At 52.1% G+C, this 15,600-nt stretch overlaps 1 protein-coding gene across 4 annotated transcripts; it reads left to right on the top strand.

The window, feature by feature from the left end:
- The first annotated feature begins 735 nt into the window (after window positions 1-735).
- SERPING1 (serpin family G member 1) lies at window positions 736-13,798 on the top strand. 4 transcript variants are annotated; one of them, XM_073346770.1, is made up of 9 exons: window positions 736-794; window positions 1,760-1,815; window positions 3,289-3,373; window positions 6,971-7,423; window positions 8,651-8,788; window positions 9,516-9,719; window positions 10,087-10,229; window positions 11,900-12,119; window positions 12,817-13,798. In XM_073346770.1, the coding sequence occupies exons 2-9, from the start codon at window positions 1,771-1,773 to the stop codon at window positions 13,065-13,067; spliced, it is 1,539 nt and encodes a 512-aa protein (XP_073202871.1). In that variant the 5' UTR covers window positions 736-794; window positions 1,760-1,770; the 3' UTR covers window positions 13,068-13,798. The 4 variants fall into 4 exon arrangements, with proteins under 4 accessions (XP_073202871.1, XP_073202869.1, XP_073202870.1 ...); XM_073346768.1 differs by having other exon boundaries at window positions 3,286-3,373; XM_073346769.1 differs by lacking the exon at window positions 736-794 and adding an exon at window positions 885-1,075 and having other exon boundaries at window positions 3,286-3,373.
- The last annotated feature ends 1,802 nt before the right edge of the window (window positions 13,799-15,600 follow it).

Here is a 15,600-nt window from a genome sequence, read left to right as displayed (position 1 = left end):
TGTGTCTAGATAAAGCCTGAGTCCTTACTGCACTCATGTGTGCTTTCATGCTGTTCTTACATTGTTGAACTGTTTTCCCCCCTGTAAGCTCCAGAGGCTGTCACAATGGCCCTGTTTTCAGAAAGGAGGGTCATCAAATCAGGGCATTTCCATTAGGGTCAAAGTAGCAGGTGCACAAGGAGAGGCCCAGAGACAGGATCCAGCCTCAGATTAGGAATTGGGCCCCTTGCACAGAAATACTCATAAGTGGCTGTGGCTTGCTGACCTAACCAGAAAAATGGAGCTCTGATCCCAGCAGCAACAAACAGGGACAGTAAACAAGGACAGGAGTTTTACGCCATCAGTTACTGTCCAGGGGCATAGCCTCTGGAGATGGGACCCCAGCAGGGGCTCTGGGACAATTTGTATAATGGGGGTGCTGAGACTCATTGAACCAAACTGCAAACCCTGTATATGATTGAAACCACTTCAAGCCAGTACCTTTGGCCTCCGGTTGGCGCCCCAGGGAGCTATAGTCATGGGGGGGCCAAGGTCCCAGTTTCCAGCTGGCACCTTTGACAGAGTTGGAGAATCCACCCGGTGCCTCCCCTGCGTCAGCTGCTGCCCACCCCTCTTCCCCCCCGATTTACGGGAAATCACACAGGAATCAATCATCCTTAATTTTTAACAGGCTGGGGCCAGAGCCAGCCAATGGCTGCATCCCCTCCACCCCATGCTCCACCCTCAACTGCCCTCTGTGCCCTGAGTGCTGGGCTCGGGTTTGGACACTGATCACTCTGGAACACAGGGAGCAGGTGGGTCTCTGGGTCTGGGGTCAGATATGAGGCAGACTGCAGCCCTTTTCCACCTCTGTCAGCCCTTCTTCTGTCTCTCTTCTGCATCTGGTGTCTCTTCCTCCTTCTCCCTGGCTCAGGCTCTCAGCCCCTGGCTTTCAGCGAGAGGGGTGGGGAGCTGCTGGGAGTGAACCTAGCATCCACACTGGCCATGTGATGAGACATTGCGAAAGAGACAGAATGGGAAGACCCAGAGTCACACAGAGAGAGGGGGAGGCAGACAGACGTACGCACAGAAAGAGGTGCATAGACAGACACAGGGACAAGTGGGGAGGGTGGGGGACAGACAGACAGACACAGAAGGGTGAGAAAGACAGACTGAAAGAGTCACAGAGTGGGGAGACAGACACAGAAGGGATGGACAGACAGAAAAGCAAGGAGATGGGGGAACAAAAGACAAAGGGTGTGGAAGGACAGACAGGCAGGGAGATGAGGGGGACAGACAGTCAGAGGGGGAGGATGGACAGACAGACATAGAGATGTGGGGAACAGACAGGCCCTAAGATGAAGAAACAGATAGGCACAAAGGAAGTAGACAGATAGACAGACACAGAGATGGGGGACATACAGACAGGCATAGAGAGAGTGGATGGACAGACTGAGGGAGTGGACAAACAGGTAGATATAGAGATTGGGGGGCAAACAGGCACAGAGGGGGTGAGCAGACAGACATGTGGAGATTGGGGGACAGAGAAACAGGACAGACTGGCACAGAGGGGGTGGCCAGACAGACAGAAGCCTAGGGAGTGCAATGGAAAGGGCATTGGGTAGAGCAGGCTGAGGAGGGGGCACTGTGCTTCATTGGGGTGGGGGTGCACCTGGGGGTCCCAGCCTGCCCCAGCCAGGCCCAGCACTGTGGGCAGCTGGGCCAGGAGAGGGCAAAGGTGGGAAGGGTTTTCACTGACTTCTGGGCATTGCTTTGGCAGGATTCGTTGCCATGAAGAGCTGGCTGATCCTAGTGTGGCTGGTGACTTTCGCAGGCGTGAGTCCATCCTCCGTGCTGCGGGAGCCTTGTCCTTCCTGGGGAGGGGGGAGTTTAACCCATTGAGTGCTGGAGATGAATGCTCCAAGGACCCTAGGGCTGGAGATACAGAGGTGCTGAGCACCAGGGACAAGCACTGATGTCAGTGGCAGTTGTGGGTGACCCACAGCCCTGAAAGTCAGCTCCCGAGTGGAGAGTCAGTGCCTCTCGAGTGGGCAGAGCTGGGACCCCAAACAGTGGAAGTAGCCAGAACCAGGGACTGATCTGAATCATGGGGTGCCACCACATGCCCACATGCACCTGCTTTGCCCGGGTCGTAGGGTAGGGCTCAGGCCAGGAAGCCCATAGCAGAGCCCAGGACCAGCTCCATTGCCTGAAATCCCACTCTTCAGACTACAGGGCCAGAGCCAGTGGGCACAGCATAGCATGCTGTGTCTTTGCTCAACTCTGCCCCAATCCTGGCACATACTGGAGTCACCTGGGGGTTGCTCTGAGCTATGCCAACTGGTAAGTGCCCATCTGGGGATGGTCAGCGCTCTGGATGTGGAGGATGTTTGGTTGATTAAACCTGCAAAACAATTGGCAAAAACAACCATTTTCTTTCATTTTTGCCTATATTTTTCTGCAGAACCTTTTGGGTTTTTATTAACAAAAAACGGAAAATAAATTCCATGTTTGGCCACCAAAACTACTTTTCCCCAAATTTGGGGGTTCAAGGCGCTGGAAACCCAAAAATTTTCACCTGCTTCGGCAAAAATTTGGGGGTTCATGGAAAATTTTCCAACTGAGATGTTACTTGTTTTCATTGCTGAAAACTGTAACATTTTCTGAAATTTCATTTATTTCAGCAAAAACCTAAAACTGGAAAAATGATGGGTTTTAGTGACTGAAAATGTTTTGGTTTCTGATAACTGGAAAGCAAAAAACTTTAGCCAGTTGGACAGAAATATTTGCTTTCACTGAACATTTTCACCTAAGCCCTGAAATTTTTCTGTTTTTGGAGACTGAAAAAATGGGTTTTTAACTGAGCCATGTCATCCAAAAATGGAGATTCCCCCCGCCCCTGAAATGCCATTTTTATTAAAAAGCCATTTTTTGTTGAAAAAACATTTTGCACAAAGAATATTTACCAGAGTGGTGTACTCTGGCCACACCCACTGCCCCAGAGCTCCACCTTCCGGAAACTCCACCTCCTGGGAACTTCCCCCACTTCTGCCTCCTGAAAACTCCTCCTCCAAGGAACTTCCCTGTAGCTCCACCCATTGGGGATTTCCCCACTTAGCTGAATCTCCAGCTGGGGAGATTCAGGAAGTTCCTGAGGGGCAAGGGGCAGTGAATCGCCCCTTAGTTGGTACCAGATCCAATTCCTCTTGATGCTGCCCTGCGTGTTGGTGCCCAGGAGCCCATCACACGCCTTGGATCTCACTTATCTGATGGATCCTTCTCCTTTCCCCTATGGTGTTGGCACAGCAGGATTGGCTGGATGGCGCAGAAGGGGACAAACAGCACTCTGCTTCCAAGTTCCCCTTACAAGCTACTGACCATGACTCCACAGGAGGTGAGGAAGCCAACAATGGGACCCACCTTCTGTTCCATCCCTGCCAAGAGGACGGGGGGAGGCTCAGTGGTTTGAGCATTGGCCTGCTAAACCCAGGGTTGTGAGTTCAATCCTTGAGGGGGCCATTTAGGGATCGGGGGCAAAAATTGGGGATTGGTCCCGCTTTGAGCAGGGGGTTGGACTAGATGACCTCCTGAGGTCCCTTCCAACCCTGTTATTCTATGATTCTATGTGATTTGGCAGGAAGAAGCTCTGCAGACCCGGGAAGGGAGTAGAGGATGGGGGAGAGATGGAGGGGCAGGAGATCTAGGAGGGGTCAGGGAAAGAGGAGTCTGCAGGTTGCAGAACTGCCTCCAGTGTGACAGAGAGAGAAGGGGAGGCCGATTGTGCTACTGGCATGTGTGGCCCAGGAGGGGTCCCTGAGAGATATGTACCACCATGCTGGGCAAGGGGCAGCGGGGGGGAGGTGCACATGTGATGGCAATCCCCCCGGCACCCACCACAGGGGAGGCAAGGGGGCTTCCTGGATCTGAGAGGGGCCCTAGGAGCATGTGCAGTGACGGTGGTGCAACGTGAGTGTGGGGTGGGGTGGAAGAGAGGGGCTCTGCCCCTGGAGCTCCCTGCTGCCAGCTGGGAGAGGGCTGGGAGGAGTCCTTCTCTCCTGCCTCCTCAACCCCTGTCCCGCCCCCAGCCCCAGCCAGAGCCCTCACTCCCCACACCCCAACCCTCTGCCTCAGCCCTGAGCCCCTCCCAAACCTCCCAGCCCCACCCCATAGCCCTCATCCCTGCACCCCAACCCTCTGCCTCAGCCCCTCCCACACCCCAAAACCTTCATCACTAGCCTCACCCCAGAGCCCTCACATTTTTACATTATTTAAAAAAATGTACAGTAACTCCTCACTTAACATTATAGTTATATTCCTGAAAAATGCTACTTGAAGCTAAACAATGTTAAGCGAATCCAATTTCCCCATAAGAATTAATGTAAATACGGGGGTTCGGTTCCAGTGAATTTTTTTTCCAGACAAAAGACTATATATATATATATAGACACACAGCATAAGTTTTAAACAAACAAATACTGTACACAGCAATGATGATTGTGAAACTTGGTTGAGGTGGTGAAGTCAGGGAGTGGGATATTTCCCAGGGGATGCCTTACTGCTAAATGATGAATTAGCACTCAGCTGAGCCCTCAGGGGTTAACACATTGTTGCTAATGTAGCCTCACACTCTACAAGACAGCACGAATGGAGGGAGGGGAGACAGCATGGCAGAGAGAGACAGAGACACACAACCTGTGTGTGTGTGTGTGAGAGATAGAGACGTGCATTGCCCCTTTAAGTACGCTGACCCCACTCTAAGTCCATTGCCATTTTAAGAAAAAAGAAAAGGAGGACTTGTGGCACCTTAGAGACTAACCAATTTATTTGAGCATGAGCTTTCGTGAGCTACAGCTCACTTCATCGGATGCATACCGTGGAAACTGCAGTAGACATTATATACACACAGAGACGATGAAACAATACCTCCTCCCACCCCACTGTCCTGCTGGTAATAACTTATCTAAAGTGATCATCAAGTTGGGCCATTTCCAGCACAAACCCAGGTTTTCTCACCCTCCACCCCCCCCACACACAAACCCACTGTCCTGCTGGTAATAGCTTAGATCTGCAAGTTGAGACCGCAGCTGCTGCCAGCATCCTGAGCCCTGTCGTGTCTGCCCTGACTCCCCCCCCGCCCGCCGCTCTGTGGATGGGGTAAAGGAACAGGGGGCAGGAGCAGGGGGGACACACCATGACATTAGCACCCCTCTTCCCACCCCATGCACAGCAAGCAGGAGGCTACTGGGAGCAGCTCCAAGGCAGAGGGCAGGAGCAGCACAGGGCAGTGGGGAGAGGGACAGCTGAACTTCCTAGCAATTGCTAGCCTGCTGCCGCACAGGAAACTCAGTGGAGCTGCCGGTCCACCCTGGTTCCAAGCCCCCTCCAGCTAGCGCCAACGGGCTGCTCTTCCTGCAAGCAGTGGTTAAAGCAGGCGGCTGCCAAGCAACGTTATAAGGGAGCATTGCGCAACTTTAAATGAGCATGTTCCCGAATTCAGAGGTTCTCAAACTGTGGGCCGCGAGCTCCGTTCAGGTGGTCCGTGGATAGTTCCTTCTACCTGGGTGGCCGCACATGAAACAATGAAGGGCACCCACCTAATTAGTGGAGCTGTGCAGGCCTGGCTCCACTAATTAAGTGCCTGGACGCTGGAGAAAATGCACTTGTAAGGTCAGGTGGTGGTCTTGGGGGAACTAAGGGGTAGGTGGGAGAGGACAGTCGTGTGAGAAAAGAGGGTGGGGGGAATTGGTGTCGTGAGGGGCTGCGGCGGCCAGAGAAAGAGGCGACTTTCCCCAGCTCCAGGGCTGCGTCTGCCGGGGAGAGACAGCCCTCCTTCCCAGCCCCAGCTCAGGGGCTGCTGCGGTAGGGGAGAGAGGGTACATCCATCTCATTAGAAAGGTTAAGACTACTGTGTGACAAAGCGGGACTGTTCTTAATGTTTCCTCTGAATATTGGGGGGGTGCCTCAGTTTCCCCTATGCAGTTCTTAAGTATCTAGGTGGTGGGATAAGTGTGTATGATTGTTGCAGAGCCCTAGAGAGCAGGTGTGTGCAGGGGTCTGGACACAGAGAATGGCCAACACCCTGTTTCCTGGCAACTGATGGCCTGGCCCTTCCCCCCTGCAAGGTGAGAGCTAAAGGTGTTGGAGAACAAAGGAATCAGGTGACCTCCTGGCCCGGGAAAGGGACAAAGCCCAGAGGAGGAGGGGTTGGAGAGAGTTTCAGTTTGGGGCTGGCTGGGGACATAGAGTGAAGTGCAGACGGGGTTGTGTGGCTCACTGCCCCCCCAAAATGGACCCAGCTGAGGGGTCCTGTTCTCTGCACCTACAAGCTCTGTTTTAGATCATGTTCCTGTCGTCTAATAAACCTCTGTTTTACTGGCTGGCTAAGAGTCATGTCTGACTGCAAAGTTGGGGTGCAGGACCCTCTGGCTTCCCCAGGAGCCCGCCTGGGCGGACTCGCTGTGGGAAGCGCACGGAGGGGCAGAGGATGCTGAATGCTCCCAGGTCAGACCCAGCAAGGTGGAAGTTGTGTGAGCTGTGTGTCCTGCAGACAGGCTGCTCACAGAAAGGAGACTTCCCCAGAGTCCTGACTGGCTTTGTGGGGAGCAGTCCCAGAGCATCGCCCGGGGGCTCCGTGACATACTGATATTAAAATATGAGTTGGTGCTTTTATGTGTAGAACAAAAAAATGTTAAGGGTTTTTTATCCAAAGCGCTTTACAATAGTCAGCTAACGGTACAAACAACATTTGGAAAGATCATTAAGTGTCCACCGAGACCCTCAACAATTTTCAAGTGGTCCGTGAAAAAAAAAGTTTGAGAACCACTGCTCTAATTGATGAGCAATGTAACAACAAAACAACGTTAACTAGGACGACTTTAAGTGAGGAGTTACTGTATATTGGCTTACAAGGCAGGTGTTGCGGGCAGTGGGGGGGTGGGACTGTTCTGGGCCCCACCAAAAATTATGCAAACCTGTCTCCCCTGTGTACCAGAGATCCAGAATACCACAGAGCTGGCCAAGGAGCTAGATGAGCCACACAACAAACCAGACAACGAGCCAGTCAAGGAGCCAGCCAAGAAGCTAGACAAGGAATCAGTCGAGGAGCTAGCCAAGGGGCTAGATAAGAAGCTGTCCGAGAAGCAGACCAACGGGCTAGACAAGGAGCCAGCCAAGGAGCTAGAAAAGGAGCCAGCCAAGGAGCCCACTGCTGCACCGACCACTGAAACCACTACAGCACCCATCACAACACCTCAGCGGTGCCCACCCAGTGACCCCTGGGGAACCTGTGGGGACGACTCCAAGGAGGAGAGCCCCAGGGTTGCAACGGCGCTGACTGATTTTGCACTTAAGTTCTATTCGAAATTGGCCGAGGTGGAAGGCACTGGTTCCAACGTGGTCTTCTCGCCCTTCAGCGTGGCCCTGGCGCTCTCGCACCTCTTGCTGGGTAAGGGCAGTGCACACATACACAGCAGTTGCACACACAGTCAACGCACACGCAGATGCAGCTGTCTCACACACACACACCTGTCACACATACACCCATCACGCATATCCACAGCTGTCACACACACACACCTGTCACACATACACCCATCACATATACTCAGAGTTGTCACACACACCTGTCATACATACACCTATCATTCATACCCACACCTGTTGCACACACACCAGCCACACATACACATACCACATGTACCCACAGCTGTCACACACACACACCTGTTACACATATACCCAGCCTTCACACACACACACATGTCACACATACACCCATAACACCCACAGCTGTCTCACACAAACACACACACACACACGCATCATACATATACCTCTCACGCATATCTACAGGTATCTCACACACACCTGTCACACATACACCCATCGTGCATACCCACATCCATCACACACACGCACACACACACACACCCCTGTTACATATACACCCATCACACAGTCACCAGACATGTCCACACAAACATCACAGGACCAAACAGCCATCATGCATGCACACACTACCATCGCATGCACAACCATTGTGCACACAGCCATTGCATGCGCAAACACAACCATTTCACACATGCACAACCACTGTGTACGTGCACACACACAACCGTTACACAAATCCAGTCAGCACACACAGAGCCATCTGACACATACACACACAATCATTGCACACACAAAACCACCACACACACAGAGCTGGTCACACAACTATTGTACACACATTCAAACTCACAAACACAGCCATCGCTCACACCCACCTCTCTCTCACAAACACCCATTACACATACCCCTTCACTCACCCCCCACAATCCCCCATACTCACTCCCATCTTGACAGGGCCATGCCCAGCTCTGCCTCCCTCAGGGATGGTGCACTGAGAGCCTTCTGCCATTGGCCATGGGCCAACGCAACACTGCTGGGTGGCTGGGATGGGATGGTGTTACCAATGGTACTGGGAGCCCCTGCTGAGAAGGGGAGGCCCAGCCAACCAAGGAAACCCTAGAGACCAAGCTATCCCATGGGGATGAGTCTCCAGCCCAGCTCCCAGTGCTACCCACACATGGAATTGTCTGAGGCCAGTCCCCCTGCAGGAGTGGTTTTTGCCCCTTTCCCCAGCCCTGTCAATCTTCATCCTCCCATCTGAGAACTTGTTCTTCTCATGCAGGGGCCCGGGGCGAAACCAAAGAACGGCTGGAGTCCATCCTCTCCTACCCCTCAGATCTCATCTGCGTCCACACTCCACTGCAGCGGCTCCTCAAATCCCAGGCCTTGATCTCGGCCTCAAAGTTCTTCCTCCGCCAAGGTGAGTGTGTGTGAGGGCTTCACATCGGCACTCAGGTCAGCAGAGAAATGCCAGTGCTTTGCTTTTCCCTCTGAGGATCTCAAAGCACTTTCCAACTCCCCCTCTCCAGCATGCCTTCAGGGAAGGAGGTATTGTCATGGCAGGGGTCCCAAGGCAGTACTGTTGCAAAGAGCCTCACAAGTTCTTTTTTTTTTTTTTAGCATGCGAGCAAGTGTTCAGGCTTTGGAGACATGCTGTGTTGCTGTTAGTTTTGTAATGCAGTTTCTTTTTGGGAGGAGCTGTTACAAACAGCAGAAGGCTTTGCTCTCTGCCTTCATGTCTGTAACTAGAGTCAATTCTGGTGACAGACTTGCTTCCTGGGAAGTGGGCATTGAAGTCCGGACTGGGATCTATGAAAAAGGGGATTAGCCTGAATGCTCTTTGTGACCACCCCGTTCCAGGACAGGTGGAGATGGTGTAAATAAACAAGTTATCCCCTTGCGATTTCCCCTACAGGGCCCCGACATCTAATGCTGCTCAGCAGAGAGGTGATCTTACAGATGGGGAAACTGAGGCACTGGAAGGGGCAAGGGGTTGTATAACTTCCTATGGTCAGGAAGAGGGTTTGCGATGTTGTTAGGGGAGTGAGGGGAGGTTGGTGTTGCCCAGGTGGCAGAGGGGAGTTTGAGGGCTTCACAGGGCAGCAATGGCATTCGGTTCCTCATCCCCTTGCCTTCCCGGCTTGCAGGCCTGCCCCTGAACGAAGCCTTCCTCAACCAGTCGCTGCGCTTCTACAACAGCCGGCCCCAGGAGCTGAGTGGCAACAAGACCCAGGACTTGCAACTCATCAACAAGTGGGTGAGAGACGTGACCAAGAACAAGATCAAGAGGCTGCTGAAGGAGCTGGAGCCTGACGTCCAGCTGGTGCTGCTCAACGCTGTCTATTTCCAATGTAAGGGAGGGGGGCACTGCACCGTGCCATGCCCAGGACCTGCTCCCCTGCCCCCCTACATCCCATCCAGAAACCCAGGTCCCTTGGACGCTTCCCCCCTCCCCCGTCAATATCCGAATCTCCAGGGACACGCTCCCTCTGCCACTCCTGATAGACCCACCCCTGCGATACTTGCACCCACTGAGACCTGTCCCCTGAGATATCCGAGCCCCCAGGGAGCCCACCTGGAGCTCCCTGCCACAAGGGACTCCTCCAGGCTGCTCATCCCCTCAAGCCCCCTGCCCTCGAGGGACTCCTCTGGGATACCCCTTGTGGCATGCACTGAGGGTGCTCCCCGGCTACATCTCCCTGTCCTTTTGCCCTCAAGCCAAATGGAAGACGACCTTTAAAGTGAAGAACACAGTGAATGAGACATTCTACCGCCCGGGCCAGGCCCCAATCAGGGTGCCCATGATGACCAGCAAGAAGTACCCACTGGCATTCTTCAATGACCCCAGCTTGCAGGCCAAGGTGAGCCCCCGCAGGTGATCTGTGCCACACCCCTCTCCTCTTGGCCCCTGCCTTGCCTACCTTCCAATGGCAACTCCATTTTCCCCTCCTTCTCCTCTCCACTTTCTCCTTCTTGTTTTCCACCCCATCACACCTCCTCCATAATGTCACTTAGTGATGTCCCCTGTGCCCCCTTCTCCACACTCCTCTCCCCTCCCCACCTCCCATCTCATCTGAGTGAAGCCAGCTTCTCAGAATAGCATGCTCAAGGTGCAGGTGGGGTGTGGGGATCTCAAGCTGAGGACTCTCAACTCATGGCATCCAATATCCATGGCTCCACAGAGCGTGGATCCAGTAATTGCCCGGGAAGCTTTTTCTCCAGCACAGCATTGGTTCTACATGAAAGACACCCAGATATTCTGGTGCTGGGTGCTGGGATAAGACCCTAAGAGAGATGGTCAGCATTGACAACTGCAAGTCCTTATTGTCCCACATTTCCCACTGACCCTAGCATTATTTGCTGAGCTGGTCACAAAACACCAAGATTTTTTGTTGGAAAAGTCCAAAAACGTTTGTTTCCTTCATGATTTCCAGGCAACACATATTTCAGAGATATTTTGGGTGGGGGGAGGGTTGGTTGGTTTGTTTGGCCGTGACTTTTTTAAACGAGAAACTAACACAGTTCAATTTGTCAGCAAATCAATTTTTTTGTTAGAAAGCAAATCAGTTGTTAGCAGGGAAAACACTGAGTTTAGTGCTCTAAAACCACTGTGTTTTGTTTCGAAAGAAAATTGATTTCTGGCAAGAATTTTTTTTTTTAATTGGTTTTCTTTAAGAATTTTTTTTATCCTTTCTAGTGGTTTTTGGGTAGAAAGTAAACATGGGTTTGGTAAGAGCAACAATCTAATGCTTTTTGGTTAAAAAAATCAGTTTTCTGTTAAAAAGGAAATCCGTTTTTTATGGGGTGAAAATTTTCAGTAAGAAACCAAATTGGTCTTTTGTTTGAACAAAACAGGATTTGGTTAAAAAAACAGGTTTACATAAAGAAGAAAAGTGTTCTTTGGTTTCAAACACATTTTTTAATTTGATTTTGGCAAAAAATATTTGTTTTCAGTTTTTTTTAAAAAGTCAGTGAGCAACATTTCTGGCTTTTGAAACCTGAAGCCATTTAATGGAAAATATTCATTTTCCACTGTTTTGTCCCAAAATATGTTTGGTGGGAAGTTTTGGAGGAAATGTGGTTGAAAAAAAATGGTTTGATGAAAAAGTGTCACTCAGCCCTAATTGCCCAGGCGTGGGAGTGGACAGAATGAAGAACGGGAAGGGGGCGGGACTTGGGGACACAAAAGCATGTGGGAGAAATGGATGCTGTCCCAGGGATGGGGAGTGGGGCAGCAAAGGCTCCATGTACCCATTCCCTGGCTCTCAGGGGTTGCAGTTGGTGGAGCAGGGTAGGTGTAGGCCCAAAGGGCCTGATCCCCAGCTGACCAAGACTGCAATCAGTGACATGCTGCTTGTTCACGCCCGCAGGTGTCTTGGAGGTCCCATTGAAAGGACTCCAGGAATAGGGGGATGGGGTGATGGGGGCCCAGCTGTGGCACAGGAAGGGATGGACGGGAGAAGGGGACGTTTGATCGGGGCTGAGGACAGGCCCTCAGCACAGAGAGGCCTTTGTGTCATCTTCCCCCAAGGTTGGCCGGCTGCAGCTGTCCCACAACATGAGCCTCATAGTCATCGTGCCCCAGCATGTGTCCCAGATGCTCGCTGAGGTGGAGCGGAAGCTGACCAAAGAGACCTTCACTGCGGTGATGAAGAAGCTGATGGACTCCCCCTTCAAGTCCACTGTGGTGAGCCTGCCCAAGTTGAAGCTGGACAGCTCCCACAACCTCATGGACATCTTGGGGGAGATGGGTAAGGATGGTGCTGAACGGGTGGTGGATGGTGGCAGCAGGGGCTGGGCTGGGGGGGTACTAGGGGTGGGAGGGGAAGAGGCAAGAGAGCCCACTCCCCTGCTGGGCAGGAAGGGACATCAGAGCAGGGGTGTTGTGACATCACTTCCTGGAGGGGAATGGATGAGCAATTATGTCATTTCCTGAGGGATGGAGTCAGACCACTGCTTCTGAGGGACCCATTCCCATGGCTAATCCACCACACCAGTGTCTACTGGGTCTGTGAGACCAGTGGACAGACCATGGACCGACCCTACAGCTCCCTGGTTCTGAGTGACCCATTTCCTTGATTGATCTATCCCATGTCTGATGGATATGTGACACTGCTGGATGGATCATGGACGCCTGGTTTCGAGTGATCCATCTCCATGGCCAATCCAACACACCAATGTCTATTGGCTCCATTTGACTTTTGGACACATCACAGGCTCCCTTGGTTTTGAATGACCCATTCCCATAGCTGATCAGTCCCATGTCTCTTGGTCCCATGAGGCCACTGGATGTATCATGGGCTCCCCTGGTTCAGAGTGGTCCATCTCCATGGCTGATCTCTGGCACTGGTCTCTACCCGGGGTGAGGGTGGGGTCTCCAGGACTGGGACAGACTCCTGGGGACTGAGGTGTGGCTTCTACATCCTCCCATCTCTGCCTGTTCTCCAGACTACGGCATTTTCTATGACTCCAACCTGTGCGGCATCTCAGAGGCAGAGGATCTGTTGGTGACAAGCGCCCAGCAGCGGGCCATGCTGGAACTGAATGAGGAAGGGGTGGAGGCCGTGGCTGCCACGGCCTTTTCGGTGGCCCGCACCGCCTGGGTTTTCGATGTGCAGCAGCCCTTCTTCTTCGTGCTGTGGAATGACAACCACAGCTTCCCCATGTTCATGGGCCATGTCAACGACCCCAGAGTCTGACCCAGCCCCCTCCATGCCCAGTTCCACTTGCATGGTATGCCCTGGTGCCACAGGCACTGAACAGTGTTGCTTGGCTGTGACGCTTTGGTGTGGGGGGTATCTGTCTGTCTCTCTCTCTCTCTTTCTTCCTCCGTACATAACCATCCATGCATCCCCATGCACTCCGTTCTACCTCGCTATCAATCTCACACACAGCATCTATCAAGGGACTGACCTGGGAGACAGTGTAGCCTAGTGGTTAGCACAGTGGACTGGGACTCACAGAGACCTATGTTCTACTGCTAGGCGACCTTGGTCAAGGGACGGTCTAGCTCTATGCCTCAGTTTCCCCATCCACAAAATGGGGATAATGATCCTGACCTGCTTTGTAAAACACTTTGAGATCTGCTGATGGAAAGGACTGTAGATGAGCTAGGGATTATTATTATCTATCCATGCATCCCCAATACGTAGCCTCTATCTAGCTATCTCCCAATACACCCCATTCATCACCACAGTCTGTTCTCTCTGGATTTTCCTTCCATCTCCCTCTCTCTTCTCCCCTCATCCCCTTTGTTCCTCCCTCTCCCCATTTGACTGTCTGTAGCCTGTGACCATCCCAGGCTCGGACCTTCTGAAATGTACAGGGAAGAGCTGATCTGTGGGGGGTCCCTTTTCCCCACTCCCTTGACTCTGTCCCCCTCACAGCAGCCGCTGCCTCTTTCAGCAGTAAATAAAGTCTGAAAACTTTGGCTTCCTGGCATCTCCTTCCCACCTCCCAGAGAGCCTGCAGCCAGAAGGGCTGCGTGAGGGCAAACGCTATGGAGTGGAGGGGGTGAGGCTAATTTCACTGGTCCGGTTAACTCCCTGGGTGGTAAATGTAGGGGCACAAGGGTAAATAACGCCTTGAGGGGTCATTATCCAGATCTACTTACTCCCCACGCAAGTTGTTGTCACATTGAATTCCCCTGGAAGGACCTGGCTCAAGGATTTCCTAGGCCAAGATCCTAATATGATCTACATACATGTACATGAGAGATCCCATAACACCAGCAGATGCCTCCCTCTGCCCCCCACTCCATCTCTTTTCTTGCCCTAAGGAATCCCCATATTTAGCACCATATCCAATGGGGCAGCCCCACTCCACTCTCCAGGTGGTATAGTCCACTCAACAATAGCTTGACGGCTGGGGGCGGCACACATTGGAGGCAAGCGGAAATTAGCATGCAGCGCTTGGATTGGCCGAGTTGAGGACTGAGCATATTCTGCTGCGGTATAGCCAGCCAGCCAGCATGTTGTATACAAATGAGCCAAAGAGCTGAGATGCGGTATACAGTGGTCGCAGGACTAGAAAAGTTGTGTGTTTTATTTAAAAATATACTTGCCACCAAAGCCTCTGAGGGGGGCCACACCCCGGTGGGAAGGTGAGAGAGGCAATAGATATGAAATATAATTATTAGTAGCATGGATGAAGAGATGCACAGTCATGCGCCAAGGGGCGCAGGAAAGGGTATTCCTCTTGTTCTCGTGAGCTACATTCCTCACTACAAAGGTGCTTTTGGTTTCCAGCTGGGCTTGGAGCGCTGGGTGCATTTTCCAAAGCATCCAAGTGACCCAGGCTCCTAAATCCTATCTTCAAAAGTGATTCAGGCCCTCGGGAGCCAGAGTCTCAGTGGGACTGCGCGCCTGTGTCTGTCTCTTTCGGAGACGGGACTTAGGCCCAGAGCCACAAAGGGGGCGTCTCACTTCTGTTGAAATCAATGGAAGTCTGGAGCCAAAATGCTTTCGTCCCATAGGCATGTTGGAAAATTCGACCCACGGTCTTAACTGTTCCACCACACACATGCACACACATACACAGAGCAATGCACAAACACACCACCCTCAACACACTCGCCCCTACGCCCACCTTTTGCATACACTCACACACACCAGCTGCACACAAGTGTGTCTTCAGCCACAGGGGAACTGCAGTTGCTTCAAATACTCAAGAAGCTCCTTAGAGAGCTGAGGCCCAGTGGTGATCTCCCTCCACCCGGTGCCAGCAAAGGGCCAGGCCACTTCGCAGAAGGATGGGTACGGTGCTGCTGATGGCTGCTGGGCAGAACAAAGAGAGAGAGAGGGGGAGAATGAAATGTCAGGAAGTCGCCCCTCCAAAAGCTGCCAAACTACAGAACACCTGGATTTTGCTGCAGGTCACCCCCTATTCCTGAGAGATCACAACATTCCCCAGCCATCAAACTGCTTGGAAAGTCTGTGTCATGCAAATGAAATAAGCCAGGCTTATAAAGCAGGGAAAGAGCTAAACAGAAAAGCCTATGAAGGCTCCCAGCATGGAGGTTTGAACCTTTGGTCCTTAGGTCTTCACCACAGATCCCTTTCTCAGGTGTTAAAGCAATAACATTAAATCAGTGACTCTGGAGGCTTGACTAGAACTAGGTGATATTTTTCAGCCAAAACCTTCGTCTGGAGCAAGTTCAGTGAGCTGGAAATATTTCATGAATTTGTGTTGATTTCACCAAATTGTTCATTTAGGGAAAAAAAACTCAAAAAA

Source organism: Lepidochelys kempii, chromosome 6 (genome assembly GCF_965140265.1).
Source record: "Lepidochelys kempii isolate rLepKem1 chromosome 6, rLepKem1.hap2, whole genome shotgun sequence".
In the NCBI taxonomy this organism is placed as follows: domain Eukaryota; kingdom Metazoa; phylum Chordata; order Testudines; family Cheloniidae; genus Lepidochelys; species Lepidochelys kempii.
This window is presented reverse-complemented; position numbering and strand designations above follow the sequence as displayed.